Source organism: Octopus sinensis, linkage group LG8, assembly GCF_006345805.1.
Source record: "Octopus sinensis linkage group LG8, ASM634580v1, whole genome shotgun sequence".
NCBI classification, from domain to species: domain Eukaryota; kingdom Metazoa; phylum Mollusca; class Cephalopoda; order Octopoda; family Octopodidae; genus Octopus; species Octopus sinensis.
The window spans coordinates 74313071-74336949 of NC_043004.1; the positions used below are offsets into that span (position 1 = coordinate 74313071).

At 46.8% G+C, this 23879-nt stretch overlaps 1 protein-coding gene and 1 long non-coding RNA gene across 2 annotated transcripts in view; one reads left to right on the forward strand and one right to left on the reverse strand.

The window, feature by feature from the left end:
* The window catches only part of LOC118764587, a 130511-nt gene that overhangs the window by 62219 nt on the left and 44413 nt on the right, over positions 1-23879 (forward strand). The window lies entirely within an intron of this gene.
* LOC115215054 (28S ribosomal protein S9, mitochondrial-like) overlaps positions 1-23879 on the reverse strand; it is a 72633-nt gene that overhangs the window by 40485 nt on the left and 8269 nt on the right. The window contains exons 2-3 of the mRNA XM_029784195.2: positions 21417-21549; positions 18953-19056 (exon numbers count right to left, since the gene is read on the reverse strand). Of these exons, the coding sequence (XP_029640055.1) occupies positions 18953-19048 (96 nt within the window). The 5' untranslated portion in view covers positions 19049-19056; positions 21417-21549. The remainder of the gene's footprint in view (positions 1-18952; positions 19057-21416; positions 21550-23879) is intronic.

Genomic DNA, 23879 nt, shown 5'->3' on the forward strand with positions numbered 1-23879 from the left:
ACGTTGCCTTACCAGAACATGTGCTGGTGGCACGTGAAAAGCAACATTCGAGTGTCATCATTGCCAACGTTGCCTTACCAGAACATGTGCTGGTGGCACGTGAAAAGCAACATTCCAGTGTCATCATTGCCAACGTTGCCTTACCAGAACATGTGCTGGTGGCACGTGAAAAGCAACATTCCAGTGTCATCATTGCCAACGTTGCCTTACCAGAACATGTGCTGGTGGCACGTGAAAAGCAACATTCCAGTGTCATCATTGCCAACGTTGCCTTACCAGAACATGTGCTGGTGGCACGTGAAAAGCACATTCGAGTGTCATCATTGCCAACGTTGCCTTACCAGAACATGTGCTGGTGGCACGTGAAAAGCAACATTCGAGTGTCATCATTGCCAACGTTGCCTTACCAGAACATGTGCTGGTGGCACGTGAAAAGCAACATTCCAGTGTCATCATTGCCAACGTTGCCTTACCAGAACATGTGCTGGTGGCACGTGAAAAGCAACATTCCAGTGTCATCATTGCCAACGTTGCCTTACCAGAACATGTGCTGGTGGCACGTGAAAAGCAACATTCGAGTGTCATCATTGCCAACGTTGCCTTACCAGAACATGTGCTGGTGGCACGTGAAAAGCAACATTCGAGTGTCATCATTGCCAACGTTGCCTTACCAGAACATGTGCTGGTGGCACGTGAAAAGCAACATTCCAGTGTCATCATTGCCAACGTTGCCTTACCAGAACATGTGCTGGTGGCACGTGAAAAGCACCATTCGAGTGTCATCATTGCCAACGTTGCCTTACCAGAACATGTGCTGGTGGCACGTGAAAAGCAACATTCGAGTGTCATCATTGCCAACGTTGCCTTACCAGAACATGTGCTGGTGGCACGTGAAAAGCAACATTCCAGTGTCATCATTGCCAACGTTGCCTTACCAGAACATGTGCTGGTGGCACGTGAAAAGCAACATTCGAGTGTCATCATTGCCAACGTTGCCTTACCAGAACATATGCTGGTGGCACGTGAAAAGCAACATTCGAGTGTCATCATTGCCAAAGTTGCCTTACCAGAACATATGCTGGTGGCACGTGAAAAGCAACATTCCAGTGTCATCATTGCCAAAGTTGCCTTACCAGAACATATGCTGGTGGCACGTGAAAAGCAACATTCGAGTGTCATCATTGCCAAAGTTGCCTTACCAGAACATATGCTGGTGGCACGTGAAAAGCAACATTCCAGTGTCATCATTGCCAACGTTGCCTTACCAGAACATGTGCTGGTGGCACATGAAAAGCAACATTCGAGTGTCATCATTGCCAAAGTTGCCTTACCAGAACATGTGCTGGTGGCACGTGAAAAGCAACATTCCAGTGTCATCATTGCCAACGTTGCCTTACCAGAACATGTGCTGGTGGCACGTGAAAAGCAACATTCGAGTGTCATCATTGCCAACGTTGCCTTACCAGAACATGTGCTGGTGGCACGTGAAAAGCAACATTCCAGTGTCATCATTGCCAACGTTGCCTTACCAGAACATGTGCTGGTGGCACGTGAAAAGCAACATTCCAGTGTCATCATTGCCAACGTTGCCTTACCAGAACATGTGCTGGTGGCACGTGAAAAGCAACATTCGAGTGTCATCATTGCCAACGTTGCCTTACCAGAACATGTGCTGGTGGCACGAAAAAAGCACATTCCAGTGTCATCATTGCCAACGTTGCCTTACCAGAACATGTGCTGGTGGCACGTGAAAAGCAACATTCCAGTGTCATCATTGCCAACGTTGCCTTACCAGAACATGTGCTGGTGGCACGTGAAAAGCAACATTCCAGTGTCATCATTGCCAACGTTGCCTTACCAGAACATGTGCTGGTGGCACGTGAAAAGCAACATTCCAGTGTCATCATTGCCAACGTTGCCTTACCAGAACATGTGCTGGTGGCACGTGAAAAGCAACATTCCAGTGTCATCATTGCCAACGTTGCCTTACCAGAACATGTGCTGGTGGCACGTGAAAAGCAACATTCGAGTGTCATCATTGCCAACGTTGCCTTACCAGAACATGTGCTGGTGGCACGTGAAAAGCAACATTCCAGTGTCATCATTGCCAACGTTGCCTTACCAGAACATGTGCTGGTGGCACGTGAAAAGCAACATTCCAGTGTCATCATTGCCAACGTTGCCTTACCAGAACATGTGCTGGTGGCACGTGAAAAGCAACATTCGAGTGTCATCATTGCCAACGTTGCCTTACCAGAACATGTGCTGGTGGCACGTGAAAAGCACATTCGAGTGTCATCATTGCCAACGTTGCCTTACCAGAACATGTGCTGGTGGCACGTGAAAAGCAACATTCCAGTGTCATCATTGCCAACGTTGCCTTACCAGAACATGTGCTGGTGGCACGTGAAAGCAACATTCGAGTGTCATCATTGCCAACGTTGCCTTACCAGAACATGTGCTGGTGGCACGTGAAAAGCAACATTCCAGTGTCATCATTGCCAACGTTGCCTTACCAGAACATGTGCTGGTGGCACGTGAAAAGCAACATTCCAGTGTCATCATTGCCAACGTTGCCTTACCAGAACATGTGCTGGTGGCACGTGAAAAGCAACATTCCAGTGTCATCATTGCCAACGTTGCCTTACCAGAACATGTGCTGGTGGCACGTGAAAAGCACCATTCGAGTGTCATCATTGCCAACGTTGCCTTACCAGAACATGTGCTGGTGGCACGTGAAAAGCAACATTCGAGTGTCATCATTGCCAACGTTGCCTTACCAGAACATGTGCTGGTGGCACGTGAAAAGCACATCCAGTGTCCATCATTTCATCATTGCCAACGTTGCCTTACCAGAACATGTGCTGGTGGCACGTGAAAAGCAACATTCGAGTGTCATCATTGCCAACGTTGCCTTACCAGAACATGTGCTGGTGGCACGTGAAAAGCACATTCCAGTGTCATCATTGCCAACGTTGCCTTACCAGAACATGTGCTGGTGGCACGTGAAAAGCAACATTCCAGTGTCATCATTGCCAACGTTGCCTTACCAGAACATGTGCTGGTGGCACGTGAAAAGCAACATTCCAGTGTCATCATTGCCAACGTTGCCTTACCAGAACATGTGCTGGTGGCACGTGAAAAGCAACATTCGAGTGTCATCATTGCCAACGTTGCCTTACCAGAACATGTGCTGGTGGCACGTGAAAAGCAACATTCGAGTGTCATCATTGCCAACGTTGCCTTACCAGAACATGTGCTGGTGGCACGTGAAAAGCAACATTCGAGTGTCATCATTGCCAACGTTGCCTTACCAGAACATGTGCTGGTGGCACGTGAAAAGCACATTCCAGTGTCATCATTGCCAAGTTGCCTTACCAGAACATGTGCTGGTGGCACGTGAAAAGCAACATTCCAGTGTCATCATTGCCAACGTTGCCTTACCAGAACATGTGCTGGTGGCACGTGAAAAGCAACATTCCAGTGTCATCATTGCCAACGTTGCCTTACCAGAACATGTGCTGGTGGCACGTGAAAGCAACATTCGAGTGTCATCATTGCCAAACGTTGCCTTACCAGAACATGTGCTGGTGGCACGTGAAAAGCAACATTCCAGTGTCATCATTGCCAACGTTGCCTTACCAGAACATGTGCTGGTGGCACGTGAAAAGCAACATTCCAGTGTCATCATTGCCAACGTTGCCTTACCAGAACATGTGCTGGTGGCACGAAAAGCAACATTCCAGTGTCATCATTGCCAACGTTGCCTTACCAGAACATGTGCTGGTGGCACGTGAAAAGCAACATTCAGTGTCATCATTGCCACGTTGCCTTACCAGAACATGTGCTGGTGGCACGTGAAAAGCAACATTCGAGTGTCATCATTGCCAACGTTGCCTTACCAGAACATGTGCTGGTGGCACGTGAAAAGCAACATTCCAGTGTCATCATTGCCAACGTTGCCTTACCAGAACATGTGCTGGTGGCACGTGAAAAGCAACATTCCAGTGTCATCATTGCCAACGTTGCCTTACCAGAACATGTGCTGGTGGCACGTGAAAAGCAACATTCGAGTGTCATCATTGCCAACGTTGCCTTACCAGAACATGTGCTGGTGGCACGTGAAAAGCAACATTCGAGTGTCATCATTGCCAACGTTGCCTTACCAGAACATGTGCTGGTGGCACGTGAAAAGCAACATTCGAGTGTCATCATTGCCAACGTTGCCTTACCAGAACATGTGCTGGTGGCACGTGAAAAGCACATTCGAGTGTCATCATTGCCAACGTTGCCTTACCAGAACATGTGCTGGTGGCACGTGAAAAGCAACATTCGAGTGTCATCATTGCCAACGTTGCCTTACCAGAACATGTGCTGGTGGCACGTGAAAGCAACATTCCAGTGTCATCATTGCCAACGTTGCCTTACCAGAACATGTGCTGGTGGCACGTGAAAGCAACATTCCAGTGTCATCATTGCCAACGTTGCCTTACCAGAACATGTGCTGGTGGCACGTGAAAAGCAACATTCCAGTGTCATCATTGCCAACGTTGCCTTACCAGAACATGTGCTGGTGGCACGTGAAAAGCAACATTCGTGTCATCATTGCCAACGTTGCCTTACCAGAACATGTGCTGGTGGCACGTGAAAAGCACATTCCAGTGTCATCATTGCCAACGTTGCCTTACCAGAACATGTGCTGGTGGCACGTAAAAGCAACATTCGAGTGTCATCATTGCCAACGTTGCCTTACCAGAACATGTGCTGGTGGCACGTGAAAAGCAACATTCCAGTGTCATCATTGCCAACGTTGCCTTACCAGAACATGTGCTGGTGGCACGTGAAAAGCACCATTCCAGTGTCATCATTGCCAACGTTGCCTTACCAGAACATGTGCTGGTGGCACGTGAAAAGCAACATTCCAGTGTCATCATTGCCAACGTTGCCTTACCAGAACATGTGCTGGTGGCACGTAAAAAGCACCATTCCAGTGTCATCATTGCCAACGTTGCCTTACCAGAATATCTGCTGATTGCACGTGAAAAGCAACATTCCAGTGTCATCATTGCCAACGTTGCCTTACCAGAAACATGTGCTGGTGGCACGTGAAAAGCACATTCCAGTGTCATCATTGCCACGTTGCCTTACCAGAACATGTGCTGGTGGCACGTGAAAAGCAACATTCCAGTGTCATCATTGCCAACGTTGCCTTACCAGAACATGTGCTGGTGGCACGTGAAAAGCAACATTCGAGTGTCATCATTGCAACGTTGCCTTACCAGAACATGTGCTGGTGGCACGTGAAAAGCAACATTCCAGTGTCATCATTGCCAACGTTGCCTTACCAGAACATGTGCTGGTGGCACGTGAAAAGCAACCATTCCAGTGTCACCATTGCCAACGTTGCCTTACCAAGAACATGTGCTGGTGGCACGTGAAAAGCACATTCGAGTGTCATCATTGCCAACGTTGCCTTACCAGAACATGTGCTGGTGGCACTTGAAAAGCACCATTCGAGTGTCATTGCCAACGTTGCCTTACCAGAACATGTGCTGGTGGCACGTGAAAAGCAACATTCCAGTGTCATCATTGCCAACGTTGCCTTACCAGAACATGTGCTGGTGGCACGTGAAAAGCAACATTCCAGTGTCATCATTGCCAACGTTGCCTTACCAGAACATGTGCTGGTGGCACGTGAAAAGCACATTCCATGTCATCATTGCCAACGTTGCCTTACCAGAACATGTGCTGGTGGCACGTGAAAAGCACATTCCAGTGTCATCATTGCCAACGTTGCCTTACCCAGAACATGTGCTGGTGGCACGTGAAAAGCAACATTCCAGTGTCATCATTGCCAACGTTGCCTTACCGAACATGTGCTGGTGGCACGTAAAAAGCACCATTCCAGTGTCATCATTGCCAACGTTGCCTTACCAGAACATGTGCTGGTGGCACGTGAAAAGCAACATTCCAGTGTCATCATTGCCAACGTTGCCTTACCAGACATGTGCTGGTGGCACGTGAAAAGCAACATTCCAGTGTCATCATTGCCAACGTTGCCTTACCAGAACATGTGCTGGTGGCACGTGAAAAGCAACATTCCAGTGTCATCATTGCCAACGTCCTTACCAGAACATGTGCTGGTGGCACGTGAAAAGCAACATTCCAGTGTCATCATTGCCAACGTTGCCTTACCAGAACATGTGCTGTGGCACGTGAAAAGCACATTCGATCGAGTGTCATCATTGCCAACGTTGCCTTACCAGAACATGTGCTGGTGGCACGTGAAAAGCAACATTCGAGTGTCATCATTGCCAACGTTGCCTTACCAGAACATGTGCTGGTGGCACGTGAAAAGCACCATTCCAGTGTCATCATTGCAACGTTGCCTTACCAGAACATGTGCTGGTGGCACGTGAAAAGCACATTCAGTGTCATCATTGCCAACGTTGCCTTACCAGAACATGTGCTGGTGGCACGTGAAAGCACATTCCAGTGTCATCATTGCCAACGTTGCCTTACCAGAACATGTGCTGGTGGCACATGAAAAGCAACATTCGAGTGTCATCATTTCCAACGTTGCCTTACCAGCACATGTGCTGGTGGCACGTGAAAAGCACATTCCAGTGTCATCATTGCCAACGTTGCCTTACCAGAACATGTGCTGGTGGCACGTAAAAGCAACATTCGAGTGTCATCATTGCCAACGTTGCCTTACCAGAACATGTGCTGGTGGCACGTGAAAAGCAACATTCATGTCATCATTGCCAACGTTGCCTTACCAGAACATGTGCTGTGGCACGTGAAAAGCAACATTCCAGTGTCATCATTGCCACGTTGCCTTACCAGAACATGTGCTGGTGGCACGTGAAAAGCCCATTCGAGTGTCATCATTGCCAACGTTGCCTTACCAGAACATGTGCTGGTGGCACGTGAAAAGCAACATTCGAGTGTCATCATTGCCAAAGTTGCCTTACCAGAACATTGCTGGTGGCACGTGAAAAGCAACATTCGATGTCATCATGCCAACGTTGCCTTACCAGAACATGTGCTGGTGGCACGTGAAAAGCACCATTCCAGTGTCATCATTGCCAACGTTTGCCTTACCAGAACATGCTCTGTGCAAAGCCACAGTCACATTGTTTCTTGTAAGGCAACGTTGGCAATGATGAACCAATGTTGTTTTAAAAAAAATGTTAAGGCACGTTGGCATGATGACACTGGAATGTTGCTTTCACGTGCCACCATCACATGTTCTGGTAGGCAACGTGGCAATGATGACACTCGAATGGTGCTTTTCACGTGCCACCAGCACATGTTCTGGTAAGGCAACGTTGGCAATGATGACACTCGAATGTTGCTTTTCACGTGCCACCAGCACATGTTCTGGTAAGGCACGTTGGCAATGATGACACTCGAATGGTGCTTTTCACGTGCCACCAGCACATGTTCTGGTAAGGCAACGTTGGCAATGATGACACTCGAATGTTGCTTTTCACGTGCCACCAGCACATGTTCTGGTAAGGCAACGTTGGCAATGATGACACTCGAATGTTGCTTTTCACGTGCCACCAGCACATGTTCTGGTAAGGCAACGTTGGCAATGATGACACTCGAATGTTGCTTTTCACGTGCCACCAGCACATGTTCTGGTAAGGCAACGTTGGCAATGATGACACTGGAATGTTGCTTTTCACGTGCCACCAGCACATGTTCTGGTAAGGCAACGTTGGCAATGATGACACTCGAATGTTGCTTTTCACGTGCCACCAGCACATGTTCTGGTAAGGCAACGTTGGCAATGATGACACGGAATGTTGCTTTTCACGTGCCACCAGCACATGTTCTGGTAAGGCAACGTTGGCAATGATGACACTCGAATGTTGCTTTTCACGTGCCACCAGCACATGTTCTGGTAAGGCAACGTTGGCAATGATGACACTCGAATGTTGCTTTTCACGTGCCACCAGCACATGTTCTGGTAAGGCAACGTTGGCAATGATGACACTGGAATGTTGCTTTTCACGTGCCACCAGCACATGTTCTGGTAAGGCAACGTTGGCAATGATGACACTCGAATGTTGCTTTTCACGTGCCACCAGCACATGTTCTGGTAAGGCAACGTTGGCAATGATGACACTCGAATGTTGCTTTTCACGTGCCACCAGCACATGTTCTGGTAAGGCAACGTTGGCAATGATGACACTCGAATGTTGCTTTTCACGTGCCACCAGCACATGTTCTGGTAAGGCAACGTTGGCAATGATGACACTGGAATGTTGCTTTTCACGTGCCACCAGCACATGTTCTGGTAAGGCAACGTTGGCAATGATGACACTGGAATGTTGCTTTTCACGTGCCACCAGCACATGTTCTGGTAAGGCAACGTTGGCAATGATGACACTGGAATGTTGCTTTTCACGTGCCACCAGCACATGTTCTGGTAAGGCAACGTTGGCAATGATGACACTGGAATGTTGCTTTTCACGTGCCACCAGCACATGTTCTGGTAAGGCAACGTTGGCAATGATGACACTGGAATGTTGCTTTTCACGTGCCACCAGCACATGTTCTGGTAAGGCAACGTTGGCAATGATGACACTGGAATGTTGCTTTTCACGTGCCACCAGCACATGTTCTGGTAAGGCAACGTTGGCAATGATGACACTGGAATGTTGCTTTTCACGTGCCACCAGCACATGTTCTGGTAAGGCAACGTTGGCAATGATGACACTGGAATGTTGCTTTTCACGTGCCACCAGCACATGTTCTGGTAAGGCAACGTTGGCAATGATGACACTGGAATGTTGCTTTTCACGTGCCACCAGCACATGTTCTGGTAAGGCAACGTTGGCAATGATGACACTGGAATGTTGCTTTTCACGTGCCACCAGCACATGTTCTGGTAAGGCAACGTTGGCAATGATGACACTGGAATGTTGCTTTTCACGTGCCACCAGCACATGTTCTGGTAAGGCAACGTTGGCAATGATGACACTGGAATGTTGCTTTTCACGTGCCACCAGCACATGTTCTGGTAAGGCAACGTTGGCAATGATGACACTGGAATGTTGCTTTTCACGTGCCACCAGCACATGTTCTGGTAAGGCAACGTTGGCAATGATGACACTGGAATGTTGCTTTTCACGTGCCACCAGCACATGTTCTGGTAAGGCAACGTTGGCAATGATGACACTGGAATGTTGCTTTTCACGTGCCACCAGCACATGTTCTGGTAAGGCAACGTTGGCAATGATGACACTGGAATGTTGCTTTTCACGTGCCACCAGCACATGTTCTGGTAAGGCAACGTTGGCAATGATGACACTGGAATGTTGCTTTTCACGTGCCACCAGCACATGTTCTGGTAAGGCAACGTTGGCAATGATGACACTGGAATGTTGCTTTTCACGTGCCACCAGCACATGTTCTGGTAAGGCAACGTTGGCAATGATGACACTGAATGTTGCTTTTCACGTGCCACCAGCACATGTTCTGGTAAGGCAACGTTGGCAATGATGACACGGAATGTTGCTTTTCACGTGCCACCAGCACATGTTCTGGTAAGGCAACGTTGGCAATGATGACACTGGAATGTTGCTTTTCACGTGCCACCAGCACATGTTCTGGTAAGGCAACGTTGGCAATGATGACACGGAATGTTGCTTTTCACGTGCCACCAGCACATGTTCTGGTAAGGCAACGTTGGCAATGATGACACTGGAATGTTGCTTTTCACGTGCCACCAGCACATGTTCTGGTAAGGCAACGTTGGCAATGATGACACTGGAATGTTGCTTTTCACGTGCCACCAGCACATGTTCTGGTAAGGCAACGTTGGCAATGATGACACTCGGAATGTTGCTTTTCACGTGCCACCAGCACATGTTCTGGTAAGGCAACGTTGGCAATGATGACACTGGAATGTTGCTTTTCACGTGCCACCAGCACATGTTCTGGTAAGGCAACGTTGGCAATGATGACACTCGAATGTTGCTTTTCACGTGCCACCAGCACATGTTCTGGTAAGGCAACGTTGGCAATGATGACACTCGAATGTTGCTTTTCACGTGCCACCAGCACATGTTCTGGTAAGGCAACGTTGGCAATGATGACACTGGAATGTTGCTTTTCACGTGCCACCAGCACATGTTCTGGTAAGGCAACGTTGGCAATGATGACACTGGAATGTTGCTTTTCACGTGCCACCAGCACATGTTCTGGTAAGGCAACGTTGGCAATGATGACACTCGAATGTTGCTTTTCACGTGCCACCAGCACATGTTCTGGTAAGGCAACGTTGGCAATGATGACACTCGAATGTTGCTTTTCACGTGCCACCAGCACATGTTCTGGTAAGGCAACGTTGGCAATGATGACACTGGAATGTTGCTTTTCACGTGCCACCAGCACATGTTCTGGTAAGGCAACGTTGGCAATGATGACACTCGAATGTTGCTTTTCACGTGCCACCAGCACATGTTCTGGTAAGGCAACGTTGGCAATGATGACACTCGAATGTTGCTTTTCACGTGCCACCAGCACATGTTCTGGTAAGGCAACGTTGGCAATGATGACACTCGAATGTTGCTTTTCACGTGCCACCAGCACATGTTCTGGTAAGGCAACGTTGGCAATGATGACACTGGAATGTTGCTTTTCACGTGCCACCAGCACATGTTCTGGTAAGGCAACGTTGGCAATGATGACACTGGAATGTTGCTTTTCACGTGCCACCAGCACATGTTCTGGTAAGGCAACGTTGGCAATGATGACACTGGAATGTTGCTTTTCACGTGCCACCAGCACATGTTCTGGTAAGGCAACGTTGGCAATGATGACACTGGAATGTTGCTTTTCACGTGCCACCAGCACATGTTCTGGTAAGGCAACGTTGGCAATGATGACACTGGAATGTTGCTTTTCACGTGCCACCAGCACATGTTCTGGTAAGGCAACGTTGGCAATGATGACACTGGAATGTTGCTTTTCACGTGCCACCAGCACATGTTCTGGTAAGGCAACGTTGGCAATGATGACACTGGAATGTTGCTTTTCACGTGCCACCAGCACATGTTCTGGTAAGGCAACGTTGGCAATGATGACACTGGAATGTTGCTTTTCACGTGCCACCAGCACATGTTCTGGTAAGGCAACGTTGGCAATGATGACACTGGAATGTTGCTTTTCACGTGCCACCAGCACATGTTCTGGTAAGGCAACGTTGGCAATGATGACACTGGAATGTTGCTTTTCACGTGCCACCAGCACATGTTCTGGTAAGGCAACGTTGGCAATGATGACACTCGAATGGTGCTTTTCACGTGCCACCAGCACATGTTCTGGTAAGGCAACGTTGGCAATGATGACACTGGAATGTTGCTTTTCACGTGCCACCAGCACATGTTCTGGTAAGGCAACGTTGGCAATGATGACACTGGAATGTTGCTTTTCACGTGCCACCAGCACATGTTCTGGTAAGGCAACGTTGGCAATGATGACACTGGAATGTTGCTTTTCACGTGCCACCAGCACATGTTCTGGTAAGGCAACGTTGGCAATGATGACACTCGAATGTTGCTTTTCACGTGCCACCAGCACATGTTCTGGTAAGGCAACGTTGGCAATGATGACACTCGAATGGTGCTTTTCACGTGCCACCAGCACATGTTCTGGTAAGGCAACGTTGGCAATGATGACACTCGAATGTTGCTTTTCACGTGCCACCAGCACATGTTCTGGTAAGGCAACGTTGGCAATGATGACACTCGAATGTTGCTTTTCATGTCCCACCAGCACATGTTCTGGTAAGGCAACGTTGGCAATGATGACACTCGAATGTTGCTTTTCACGTGCCACCACACATGTTCTGGTAAGGCAACGTTGGCAATGATGACACTCGAATGTTGCTTTTCACGTGCCACCAGCACATGTTCTGGTAAGGCAACGTTGGCAATGATGACACTCGAATGGTGCTTTTCACGTGCCACCAGCACATGTTCTGGTAAGGCAACGTTGGCAATGATGACACTGGAATGTTGCTTTTCACGTGCCACCAGCACATGTTCTGGTAAGGCAACGTTGGCAATGATGACACTCGAATGTTGCTTTTCACGTGCCACCAGCACATGTTCTGGTAAGGCAACGTTGGCAATGATGACACTCGAATGTTGCTTTTCACGTGCCACCAGCACATGTTCTGGTAAGGCAACGTTGGCAATGATGACACTGGAATGTTGCTTTTCACGTGCCACCAGCACATGTTCTGGTAAGGCAACGTTGGCAATGATGACACTCGAATGTTGCTTTTCACGTGCCACCAGCACATGTTCTGGTAAGGCAACGTTGGCAATGATGACACTCGAATGGTGCTTTTCACGTGCCACCAGCACATGTTCTGGTAAGGCAACGTTGGCAATGATGACACTCGAATGTTGCTTTTCACGTGCCACCAGCACATGTTCTGGTAAGGCAACGTTGGCAATGATGACACTCGAATGTTGCTTTTCACGTGCCACCAGCACATGTTCTGGTAAGGCAACGTTGGCAATGATGACACTCGAATGTTGCTTTTCACGTGCCACCAGCACATGTTCTGGTAAGGCAACGTTGGCAATGATGACACTGGAATGTTGCTTTTCACGTGCCACCAGCACATGTTCTGGTAAGGCAACGTTGGCAATGATGACACTGGAATGTTGCTTTTCACGTGCCACCAGCACATGTTCTGGTAAGGCAACGTTGGCAATGATGACACTCGAATGTTGCTTTTCACGTGCCACCAGCACATGTTCTGGTAAGGCAACGTTGGCAATGATGACACTGAATGTTGCTTTTCACGTGCCACCAGCACATGTTCTGGTAAGGCAACGTTGGCAATGATGACACTGGAATGTTGCTTTTCACGTGCCACCAGCACATGTTCTGGTAAGGCAACGTTGGCAATGATGACACTGGAATGTTGCTTTTCACGTGCCACCAGCACATGTTCTGGTAAGGCAACGTTGGCAATGATGACACTGGAATGTTGCTTTTCACGTGCCACCAGCACATGTTCTGGTAAGGCAACGTTGGCAATGATGACACTGGAATGTTGCTTTTCACGTGCCACCAGCACATGTTCTGGTAAGGCAACGTTGGCAATGATGACACTGGAATGTTGCTTTTCACGTGCCACCAGCACATGTTCTGGTAAGGCAACGTTGGCAATGATGACACTGGAATGTTGCTTTTCACGTGCCACCAGCACATGTTCTGGTAAGGCAACGTTGGCAATGATGACACTGGAATGTTGCTTTTCACGTGCCACCAGCACATGTTCTGGTAAGGCAACGTTGGCAATGATGACACTGGAATGTTGCTTTTCACGTGCCACCAGCACATGTTCTGGTAAGGCAACGTTGGCAATGATGACACTGGAATGTTGCTTTTCACGTGCCACCAGCACATGTTCTGGTAAGGCGACGTTGGCAATGATGACACTCGAATGTTGCTTTTCATGTGCCACCAGCACATGTTCTGGTAAGGCAACGTTGGCAATGATGACACTCGAATGTTGCTTTTCACGTGCCACCAGCACATGTTCTGGTAAGGCAACGTTGGCAATGATGACACTGGAATGTTGCTATTCACGTGCCACCAGCACATGTTCTGGTAAGGCAACGTTGGCAATGATGACACTGGAATGTTGCTTTTCACGTGCCACCAGCACATGTTCTGGTAAGGCAACGTTGGCAATGATGACACTGGAATGTTGCTTTTCACGTGCCACCAGCACATGATCTGGTAAGGCGACGTTGGCAATGATGATACTCGAATGTTGCTTCTCATGTGCCACCAGCACATGTTCTGGTAAGGCAACGTTGGCAATGATGACACTCGAATGTTGCTTTTCACGTGCCACCAGCACATGTTCTGGTAAGGCAACGTTGACAACGATGACACTGGAATGTTGCTTTTCACGTGCCACCAGCACATGTACTGGTAAGGCAACGTTGGCAATGATGACACTCGAATGTTGCTTTTCACGTGCCACCAGCACATGTTCTGGTAAGGCAACGTTGGCAATGATGACACTGGAATGGTGCTTTTCACGTGCCACCAGCACATGTTCTGGTAAGGCAACGTTGGCAATGATGACACTCGAATGTTGCTTTTCACGTGCCACCAGCACATGTTCTGGTAAGGCAACGTTGGCAATGATGACACTGGAATGTTGCTTTTCACGTGCCACCAGCACATGTTCTGGTAAGGCAACGTTGGCAATGATGACACTCGAATGTTGCTTTTCACGTGCCACCAGCACATGTTCTGGTAAGGCAACGTTGGCAATGATGACACTCGAATGTTGCTTTTCACGTGCCACCAGCACATGTTCTGGTAAGGCAACGTTGACAACGATGACACTGGAATGTTGCTATTCACGTCCCACCAGCACATGTTCTGGTAAGGCAACGTTGGCAATGATGACACTGGAATGTTGCTTTTCATGTGCCACCAGCACATGTTCTGGTAAGGCAACGTTGGCAATGATGACACTCGAATGTTGCTTTTCACGTGCCACCAGCACATGTTCTGGTAAGGCAACGTTGGCAATGATGACACTCGAATGTTGCTTTTCATGTGCTACCAGCACATGTTCTGGTAAGGCAACGTTGGCAATGATGACACTCGAATGTTGCTTTTCACGTGCCACCAGCACATGTTCTGGTAAGGCAACGTTGACAACGATGACACTGGAATGTTGCTTTTCACGTGCCACCAGCACATGTTCTGGTAAGGCAACGTTGGCAATGATGACACTCGAATGTTGCTTTTCACGTGCCACCAGCACATGTTCTGGTAAGGCGACGTTGCAATGATGACACTCGAATGTTGCTTTTCATGTGCCACCAGCATATGTTCTGGTAAGGCAACGTTGGCAATGATGACAATCGAATGGTGCTTTTCACCTGCCACCAGCACATGTTCTGGTAAGGCAACGTTGGCAATGATGACACTGGAATGTTGCTTTTCACGTGCCACCAGCACATGTTCTGGTAAGGCAACGTTGGCAATGATGACACTCGAATGTTGCTTTTCACGTGCCACCAGCAAATGTTCTGGTAAGGCAACGTTGGCAATGATGACACTCGAATGTTGCTTTTCACGTGCCACCAGCACATGTTCTGGTAAGGCGACGTTGGCAATGATGACACTCGAATGGTGCTTTTTACGTGCCACCAGCACATGTTCTGGTAAGGCAACGTTGGCAATGATGACACACGAATGTTGCTTTTCACGTGCCACCAGCACATGTTCTGGTAAGGCAACGTTGGCAATGATGACACTCGAATGTTGCTTTTCATGTGCCACCAGCACATGTTCTGGTAAGGCAACGTTGGCAATGATGACACTCGAATGTTGCTTTTCACGTGCCACCAGCACATGTTCTGGTAAGGCGACTTTGGCAATGATGACACTCGAATGGAGCTTTTTACGTGCCACCAGCACATGTTCTGGTAAGGCAACGTTGGCAATGATGACACTCGAATGGTGCTTTTCACGTGCCACCAGCACATGTTCTGGTAAGGCAACGTTGGCAATGACGACACTCGAATGTTGCTTTTCACGTGCCACCAGCACATGTTCTGGTAAGGCAACGTTGGCAATGATGACACTCGAATGTTGCTTTTCATGTGCCACCAGCACATGTTCTGGTAAGGCAACGTTGGCAATGATGACACTCGAATGTTGCTTTTCACGTGCCACCAGCACATGTTCTGGTAAGGCAACGTTGGCAATGATGACACTCGAATGTTGCTTTTCATGTGCCACCAGCACATGTTCTGGTAAGGCAACGTTGGCAATGATGACACTCGAATGTTGCTTTTTACGTGCCACCAGCACATGTTCTGGTAAGGCAACGTTGGCAATGATGACACTCGAATGGTGCTTTTCATGTGCCACCAGCACATGTTCTGGTAAGGCAACGTTGGCAATGATGACACTCGAATGTTGCTTTTCACGTGCCACCAGCACATGTTCTGGTAAGGCAACGTAGGCAATGATGACACTCGAATGTTGCTTTTCATGTGCCACCAGCACATGTTCTGGTAAGGCAACGTTGGCAATGATGACACTCGAATGTTGCTTTTCACGTGCCACTAGCACATGTTCTGGAAAGGCAAAGTTGACAACGATGACACTGGAATGTTGCTTTTCACGTGCCACCAGCACATGTTCTGGTAAGGCAACGTTGGCAATGATGACACTCGAATGTTTCTTTTCACGTGCCACCAGCACATGTTCTGGTAAGGCAACGTTGGCAATGATGACACTCGAATGTTGCTTTTCACGTGCCACCAGCACATGTTCTGGTAAGGCGACGTTGGCAATGATGACACTCGAATGTTGCTTTTCACGTGCCACCAGCACATGTTCTGGTAAGGCAACGTTGGCAATGATGACACTGGAATGTTGCTTTTCACGTGCCACCAGCACATGTTCTGGTAAGGCAACGTTGACAACGATGACACTGGAATGTTGCTTTTCACGTGCCACCAGCATATGTTCTGGTAAGGCAACGTCGGCAATGATGACACTGGAATGTTGCTTTTCACGTGCCACCAGCACATGTTCTGGTAAGGCAACGTTGGCAATGATGACACTGGAATGTTGCTTTTCACGTGCCACCAGCACATGTTCTGGTAAGGCGACGTTGGCAATGATGACACTCGACCGTTGCTTTTCATGTGCCACCAGCACATGTTCTGGTAAGGCAACGTTGGCAATGATAACACTCGAATGTTGCTTTTCACGTGCCACCAGCACATGTTCTGGTAAGGCAACGTTGACAACGATGACACTGGAATGTTGCTATTCACGTCCCACCAGCACATGTTCTGGTAAGGCAACGTTGGCAATGATGACACTGGAATGTTGCTTTTCACGTGCCACCAGCACATGTTCTGGTAAGGCAACGTTGGCAATGATGACACTGGAATGTTGTTTTTCACGTGCCACCAGCACATGTTCTGGTAAGGCAACGTTGGCAATGATGACACTCGAATGTTGCTTTTCATGTGCCACCAGCACATGTTCTGGTAAGGCAACGTTGGCAATGATGACACTCGAATGTTGCTTTTCACGTGCCACCAGCACATGTTCTGGTAAGGCAACGTTGACGATGACACTGGAATGTTGCTTTTCACGTGCCACCAGCACATGTTCTGGTAAGGCAACGTTGGCAATGATGACAGTCGAATGGTGCTTTTTGCGTGCCACCAGCACATGTTCTGGTAAGGCAACGTTGGCAATGATGACACTCGAATGGTGCTTTTCACGTGCCACCAGCACATGTTCTGGTATGGCAACGTTGGCAATGATGACATTCGAATGTTGCTTTTCACGTGCCACCAGCACATGTTCTGGTAAGGCAACGTTGGTAATGATGACACTCGAATGTTGCTTTTCATGTGCCACCAGCACATGTTCTGGTAAGGCAACGTTGGCAATGATGACACTCGAATGTTGCTTTTCACGTGCCACCAGCACATGTTCTGGTAAGGCAACGTTGGCAATGATGACACACGAATGTTGCTTTTCATGTGCCACCAGCACATGTTCTGGTAAGGCAACGTTGGCAATGATGACACTCGAATGGTGCTTTTCACGTGCCACCAGCACATGTTCTGATAAGGCAACGTTGGCAATGATGACACTAGAATGGTGCTTTTCACGTGCCACAAGCACATGTTCTGGTAAGGCAACGTTGGCAATGATGCCACTCGAATGGTGCTTTTCACGTGCCACCAGCACATGTTCTGGTAAGGCAACGTTGGCAATGATGACACTCGAATGTTGCTTTTCACGTGCCACCAGCACATGTTCTGGTAAGGCAACGTTGGCAATGATGACACTCGAATGGTGCTTTTCATGTGCCACCAGCACATGTTCTGGTAAGGCAACGTTGGCAATGATGACACTCGAATGGTGCTTTTCACGTGCCACCAGCACATGTTCTGGTAAGGCAACGTTGGCAATGATGACACTCGAATGGTGCTTTTCATGTGCCACCAGCACATGTTCTGGTAAGGCAACGTTGGCAATGATGACACTCGAATGGTGCTTTTCACGTGCCACCAGCACATGTTCTGGTAAGGCAACGTTGGCAATGATGACACTCGAATGGTGCTTTTCACGTGCCACCAGCACATGTTCTGGTAAGGCAACGTTGGCAATGATGACACTCGAATGGTGCTTTTCACGTGCCACAAGCACATGTTCTGGTAAGGCAACGTTGGCAATGATGACACTCGAATGGTGCTTTTCACGTGCCACCAGCACATGTTCTGGCAAGGCAACGTTGGCAATGATGACACTCGAATGTTGCTTTTCACGTGCCACCAGCACATGTTCTGGTAAGGCAACGTTGGCAATGATGACACTCGAATGGTTGCTTTTCACGTGCCACCAGCACATGTTCTGGTAAGGCAACGTTGGCAATGATGACACTCGAATGTGCTTTTCATGTGCCACCAGCACATGTTCTGGTAAGGCAACGTTGGCAATGATGACACTCGAATGGTGCTTTTCACGTGCCACCAGCACATGTTCTGGTAAGGCAACGTTGGCAATGATGACACTCGAATGGTGCTTTTCACGTGCCACCAGCACATGTTCTGGTAAGGCGACGTTGGCAATGATGACACTGGAATGGTGCTTTTTACGTGCCACCAGCACATGTTCTGGTAAGGCAACGTTGGCAATGATGACACTCGAATGGTGCTTTTCACGTGCCACCAGCACATGTTCTGGTAAGGCGACGTTGACATCGATGACACTCGAATGGTGCTTTTTACGTGCCACCAGCATGGGAGCCAATCCGTGGCCCTGGCAATTGATTATCTAAATCTGAATTCCAGAAGACTATTTTTGCAAACTGTCAAAGATAAAAGAGAAAACCCCTTACGTCTATGTCTTCTTGAGTGAAAGTCTCTGCATTTTTACCCATTATGTTGGCCAAATGTCTTTTACCAATTTCATACTGTGCAATTTCTTCTTTCATCTGTGCATCTGTCAAGAAAGAAATTTGAAGAATATTTATCATCTTAACATGTGGGGTTAGAATGCCATAGGAAGGGTCACAAGACAAATTCTTCAAGCCAAGCTAACCAGCAGGAGACCTAGGGGTAGACCAGAATGAGATGGGTGGAAAATGGTCATGCTTGGGAATCCAGCTGGAAAGTGTACTGGCTGTTGGTTCCAAGAGAAACTCTATAGAGGTGGTGTTTGAGGACTCTAACCCCATAATTCTCCCAGGGACAGTGGATGGAGGAAATGGATGGATGGAATGGTAATTACTTTAAAACAAATCCATAAAATTTACACATTTATGTGGATGAATACGAGAGGGGTGAAATGTAGAATACAAAGGAGAAGACATCGTTGCAATGTGGTGCATATGACGGATGACTGTTGGGGTAAAGGACTGAGTAAGCCAAGAGGATGGAGCCTCCAGAAGCGGAAGACTGAGGATAGAAGTGGAGAAATCCGGCAGAAACGTTAACACACCAGGTGAAATGCTTAGCGGTATTTCGTTCTGAGTTCAAATTCTGCCAAGGTCGACTTTGCCTTTCATCCTTTCAGGGTCGATAAATAAAGTACCAGTTACGCACTGGGGGTCGATGCAATCGATTTAATCCCTTTGTCTGTCCTTGTTTGTTCCCTCTATGTTTAGCCCCTTGTGGGCAATAAAGAAATAAGAAGTGGAGAAATCTGATAGGGTGGATGTGATGAAGGGAAGTGACAAGAAATTACAATAAGTGACTGAACCAGACAATGCAGCAAGACAAAATGGACGGAAAAGGAAGCAGAGAGAGGGAAAAGGGAGGAAGAGGGGAAGACAGGAAGGGCAGGAGGAATGAGAGGAGGAGGAGGAGGTGGGGGAGAAAGAGAGGGTGGTAGCAGCAGTGATAATGATCATAATATTGATGATGTAATTTATTCCTCATCCCAATTTCAAAATTTACCAACATGTTTGCTAATTTCTTTGTTCCAATGTCCAGAGACATTAAAATTACAGTAATACCTCGACTATTGCAGGTGTTATGTTCTAAAACCCACATGAAGGGTGAAAATCCATGGAGCAGAAAACAGTAGTGTATTTTTTATAATTATTTTTATAATTTGTATACATTTATTTTATTATACATATATACAATGGGCTTCTTTCAGTTTCCATCTACCAAATTCACTCGCAAGGCTTTGGCTATAGTAGAAGACACTTGCTAAAGGTACCACGCAGTTGGAATGAACCCGGAACTATGTGGTTGGTAAGCAAGTTACTTACCACACAGCCACTCCTGCGCATCCACTTTCCATGCATGAATGAGTCAGACAGAATTTGTTGGGATCAATTCTCAAAAAATGGAATCCCTTCCTGTTGCCAAACCTCACCGGTTTTGAAATAAAGTAATATTTTCCCCAAGGCCTGACACGTTTTTCAAAGAAGACTGAAAATGAACAACATCACTTGTATGATGGTGATGTTTGTTTATAACCATCACAAGAAATCAAGGCAAGGGCATGGTGCCACATAAAGAAACCACCTGTGCTGGTGCCACGTATAAAGCACTGGTGCAGGTGACATATAAATAGCACCTGGTACACACTGGAAAGTGGTTGGCATTAGGAAGGCATTCAAACATAGAAAACCACATCAAAACAGACCAAGGGCGCCTGGTGCATCTCTCTGGCTGGCCAGTCTGGGTCAAACCATCCAACCTATGCCAGCATGGAAAACAAACAAATGACAGTGATGATATAAGTTTCCATGTATCAAATCAATTCCCAAGGCTTTGGTCAACCTGGGGTTATGGTAGAAGACACTTGCCCAAGGTGCTACACTAAGATTGAACCTGACACCATACGGTAAGGAAGCAAGTTTCTTTACCACACAGCCATGCTTTCATGAGCCCCAAGATTAATGGAAGTGTAGTTAACTCTGGCAGGATTTGAACTCAAAATAAAATACTTGAGTGTATATTGTCCAAAACTCTACCATCTGTGTCAGCCATCACCACTCCACACACACACACACACTTTTTTCCCAGCTTAACACAATAAAAAAACTTGTCATGATTCAATTATTGGGTTACTGCATAATTATTGCGGCTTTTTTTCAACAAATTTTATACAACAAAAACAATAACAATATTTAACAAAAACATCTTTAAATGATGGTCTGACCATCTGCCAAGCAAATGGGAAGCAGTAATTGAAGTAGATGGTGAATATGCTCTGGAATAATCATTTAAAGATGTCTCCACTAGATGTTGTTATTATTTTTGTTGAATAAAATTTGTTGGAAAAAGCCACAATAATTATTCCCCAACCCAAATAGTATTTGGTTATAAAGAGAAAGCGAGAGATACCATGTGCTTTTGCTCATTCGATATAGGCAAGCATGGCTCGGCTAATTTTCTCTGCTTTTTTTATTGGTCTCCTCTGTCTATGCTCTGAAAGCTTTATCAAAGATGAAGTCACTTCAGGAGATATAAACCGCAACTGAAAATATAAAAAATAAAAGAAGAAAACAAAAAAGAAATAAGAATTAGAAGTTACACTAGCTTACATCTCATTAACCATCAACATAATTAGTATGTGTTATGGTAATAATTTACTAATTATAATTATTATGTAATTATCATTTCATACACCCATTACACTCTTGGAATGGTTGGCATTAGAGAGGACAACCAGCCATAGAAACCATGCCAAATCAGACTGAAGTCTTGTGCAGCCTTTCAGCTTACCAGCCCTGGTCAAACTGTCCAACCCATGCCAGCATGGACAATGGATGTAAAAAGATGATGATGATGATGATGATGACAATGGAACAAATTTGTAGAAGAGAGAGATGTAATAAATTATATTAACCCTTAGAGATGATGGATACATTTTATTGACCCCAGGAGGTTGACCATGCGGGGATTTTAACCTAGAATTTGGAAAGATGAAATTAACTACACTAAGAAATTTACTCTGATGCACAACTGCTTTTGGTAATCATCATCATCGTTTAACATCCATTTTCGATGCTGGCATGGGTTGGACGGTTTGACTGGAGACTGGCGAGCCAGGAGGCCACACCAGGCTTCAATCTGATCTGGCAATGTTCCTACAGCTGGATGATAAGGGTACACCAGGTACATGCCTCACAACCATATGTATGCAATATGGTGACCTCATATCAAGATGAAAAGTACATGACCTTGCAGGTGGGGCCCAGTTAGAATTTTGTTCAAGTTGAGTAGCCCATCCTGCTCAAAAGGTTCCTGAATAAAGATTGGTTAAGGATGATGCACCCATGTTTCCAAAAGTGAATTATTCAAAACTCCAAAGAATTCCTCTCAACACATGGCTTTGATGCTCCCCCACTATTCCTGCTCCTGCCTGACTGGCTCCCCATGTCAGTGACACATAGACAGCACCATCCGAATGTGGTCAATGTCAGCCCCCCCCTACCCCAACTGGCTTCCGTGCAGGTGGCACATAAAAAGCACCCACTACACTCTCACAGTGGTTGGCTTTAGGAAGGGTATCCAGCTGTAGAAACATTGCCAGATCAGACTGGCACCTGGTGCAGCGTCAGTCCCCAATCAAACCATCCAACCCATGCCAGCATGGAAAACAGACATTAAACGATGATGATGATGATGATCAGAGATGCACATATTGTCAGCCAGTAAGAGACATGGTCAACTGGTTAAGGTCCAACAACCGACAAGCAAATCTGTGGTATTGAGCAGAATATTTGTTGTAGCCCATCTTTTATACCAAGATATAAACAATGTATATGACAACACTTCTGATCACTCAAGATCAGAAACCATGAGAGCCACTGCCTGCTGCTTCATCAGGGCATTTATAATTATTATTATTATTATTATTATTATTATTATTATATTATATAGAATTGCCAGGGTTCGAGAGAATGTCTATTAATAACCGTGAGGGCGCGTGGCTTAGTGGTTAGGGCATTCGGCTCATGATCGTAAGGTTGTGAGTCCGCTTCCCGGCGACGCGTTGTGTCCTTGAGCAAGACACTTTATTTCACGTTGCTCCAGTCCACTCAGCTGGCAAAAATGAGTTGTACTTGTATTTCAAAGGGTCAGCCTTGTCACTCTCTGTGTCACGCTGATTATCCCCGAGAACTACGTTAAGGGTACACGTGTCTGTGGAATGCTCAGCCATTTGCACGTTAATTTCACGAGCAAGCTGTTCCGTTGATCGTATCAGCTGGGACCCTCGTCGTCGTAACCGGCGGAGTCTTTAGAATTAATAACCAAACGATCCGTCAGCAATGCATGTTCAATACTTTCATCATTTGATCTAACCGTCCCTCTAATCAGCGATTCTGTATTCACCTCGACAGGGATAATCCACGCAAAACTGATTGGCTTCAGTGATGTTTCAATGATCCATTAGAGAAGACATGGGCAATGTTTTTAAAGAAGCGGGTCGCACAACTAAGAAAAATTCAAGGTGATATTTTGTTAACTGTGCCAATCAGAAAATCTTGCGGGCCGAAAGGTTAACCATTAGCGTTTAAAGGAAACTGAATTCGGTCAAACTAAAGCGTTTGACCCGGTCATAAAAAAAAAAAAAATAGTGTAATAGGTGAAAAACAACTTGCTCTAAACGAATATGACAAAAAAAGATGCGCGCTCGCGAAAGAGGGTGGAGGAGAGGACTCGGAAAATTCACATTGTGAATTTCTGAAAGCGTCTGACTCGGGCACAAAAATAAACAAAAAAAATAGTGTAAATAGTGGCTAAACCACAACATGGAAAGATCAATGTAGTCCATAGCCAAAAACCTCTCTTCTTTTTGTT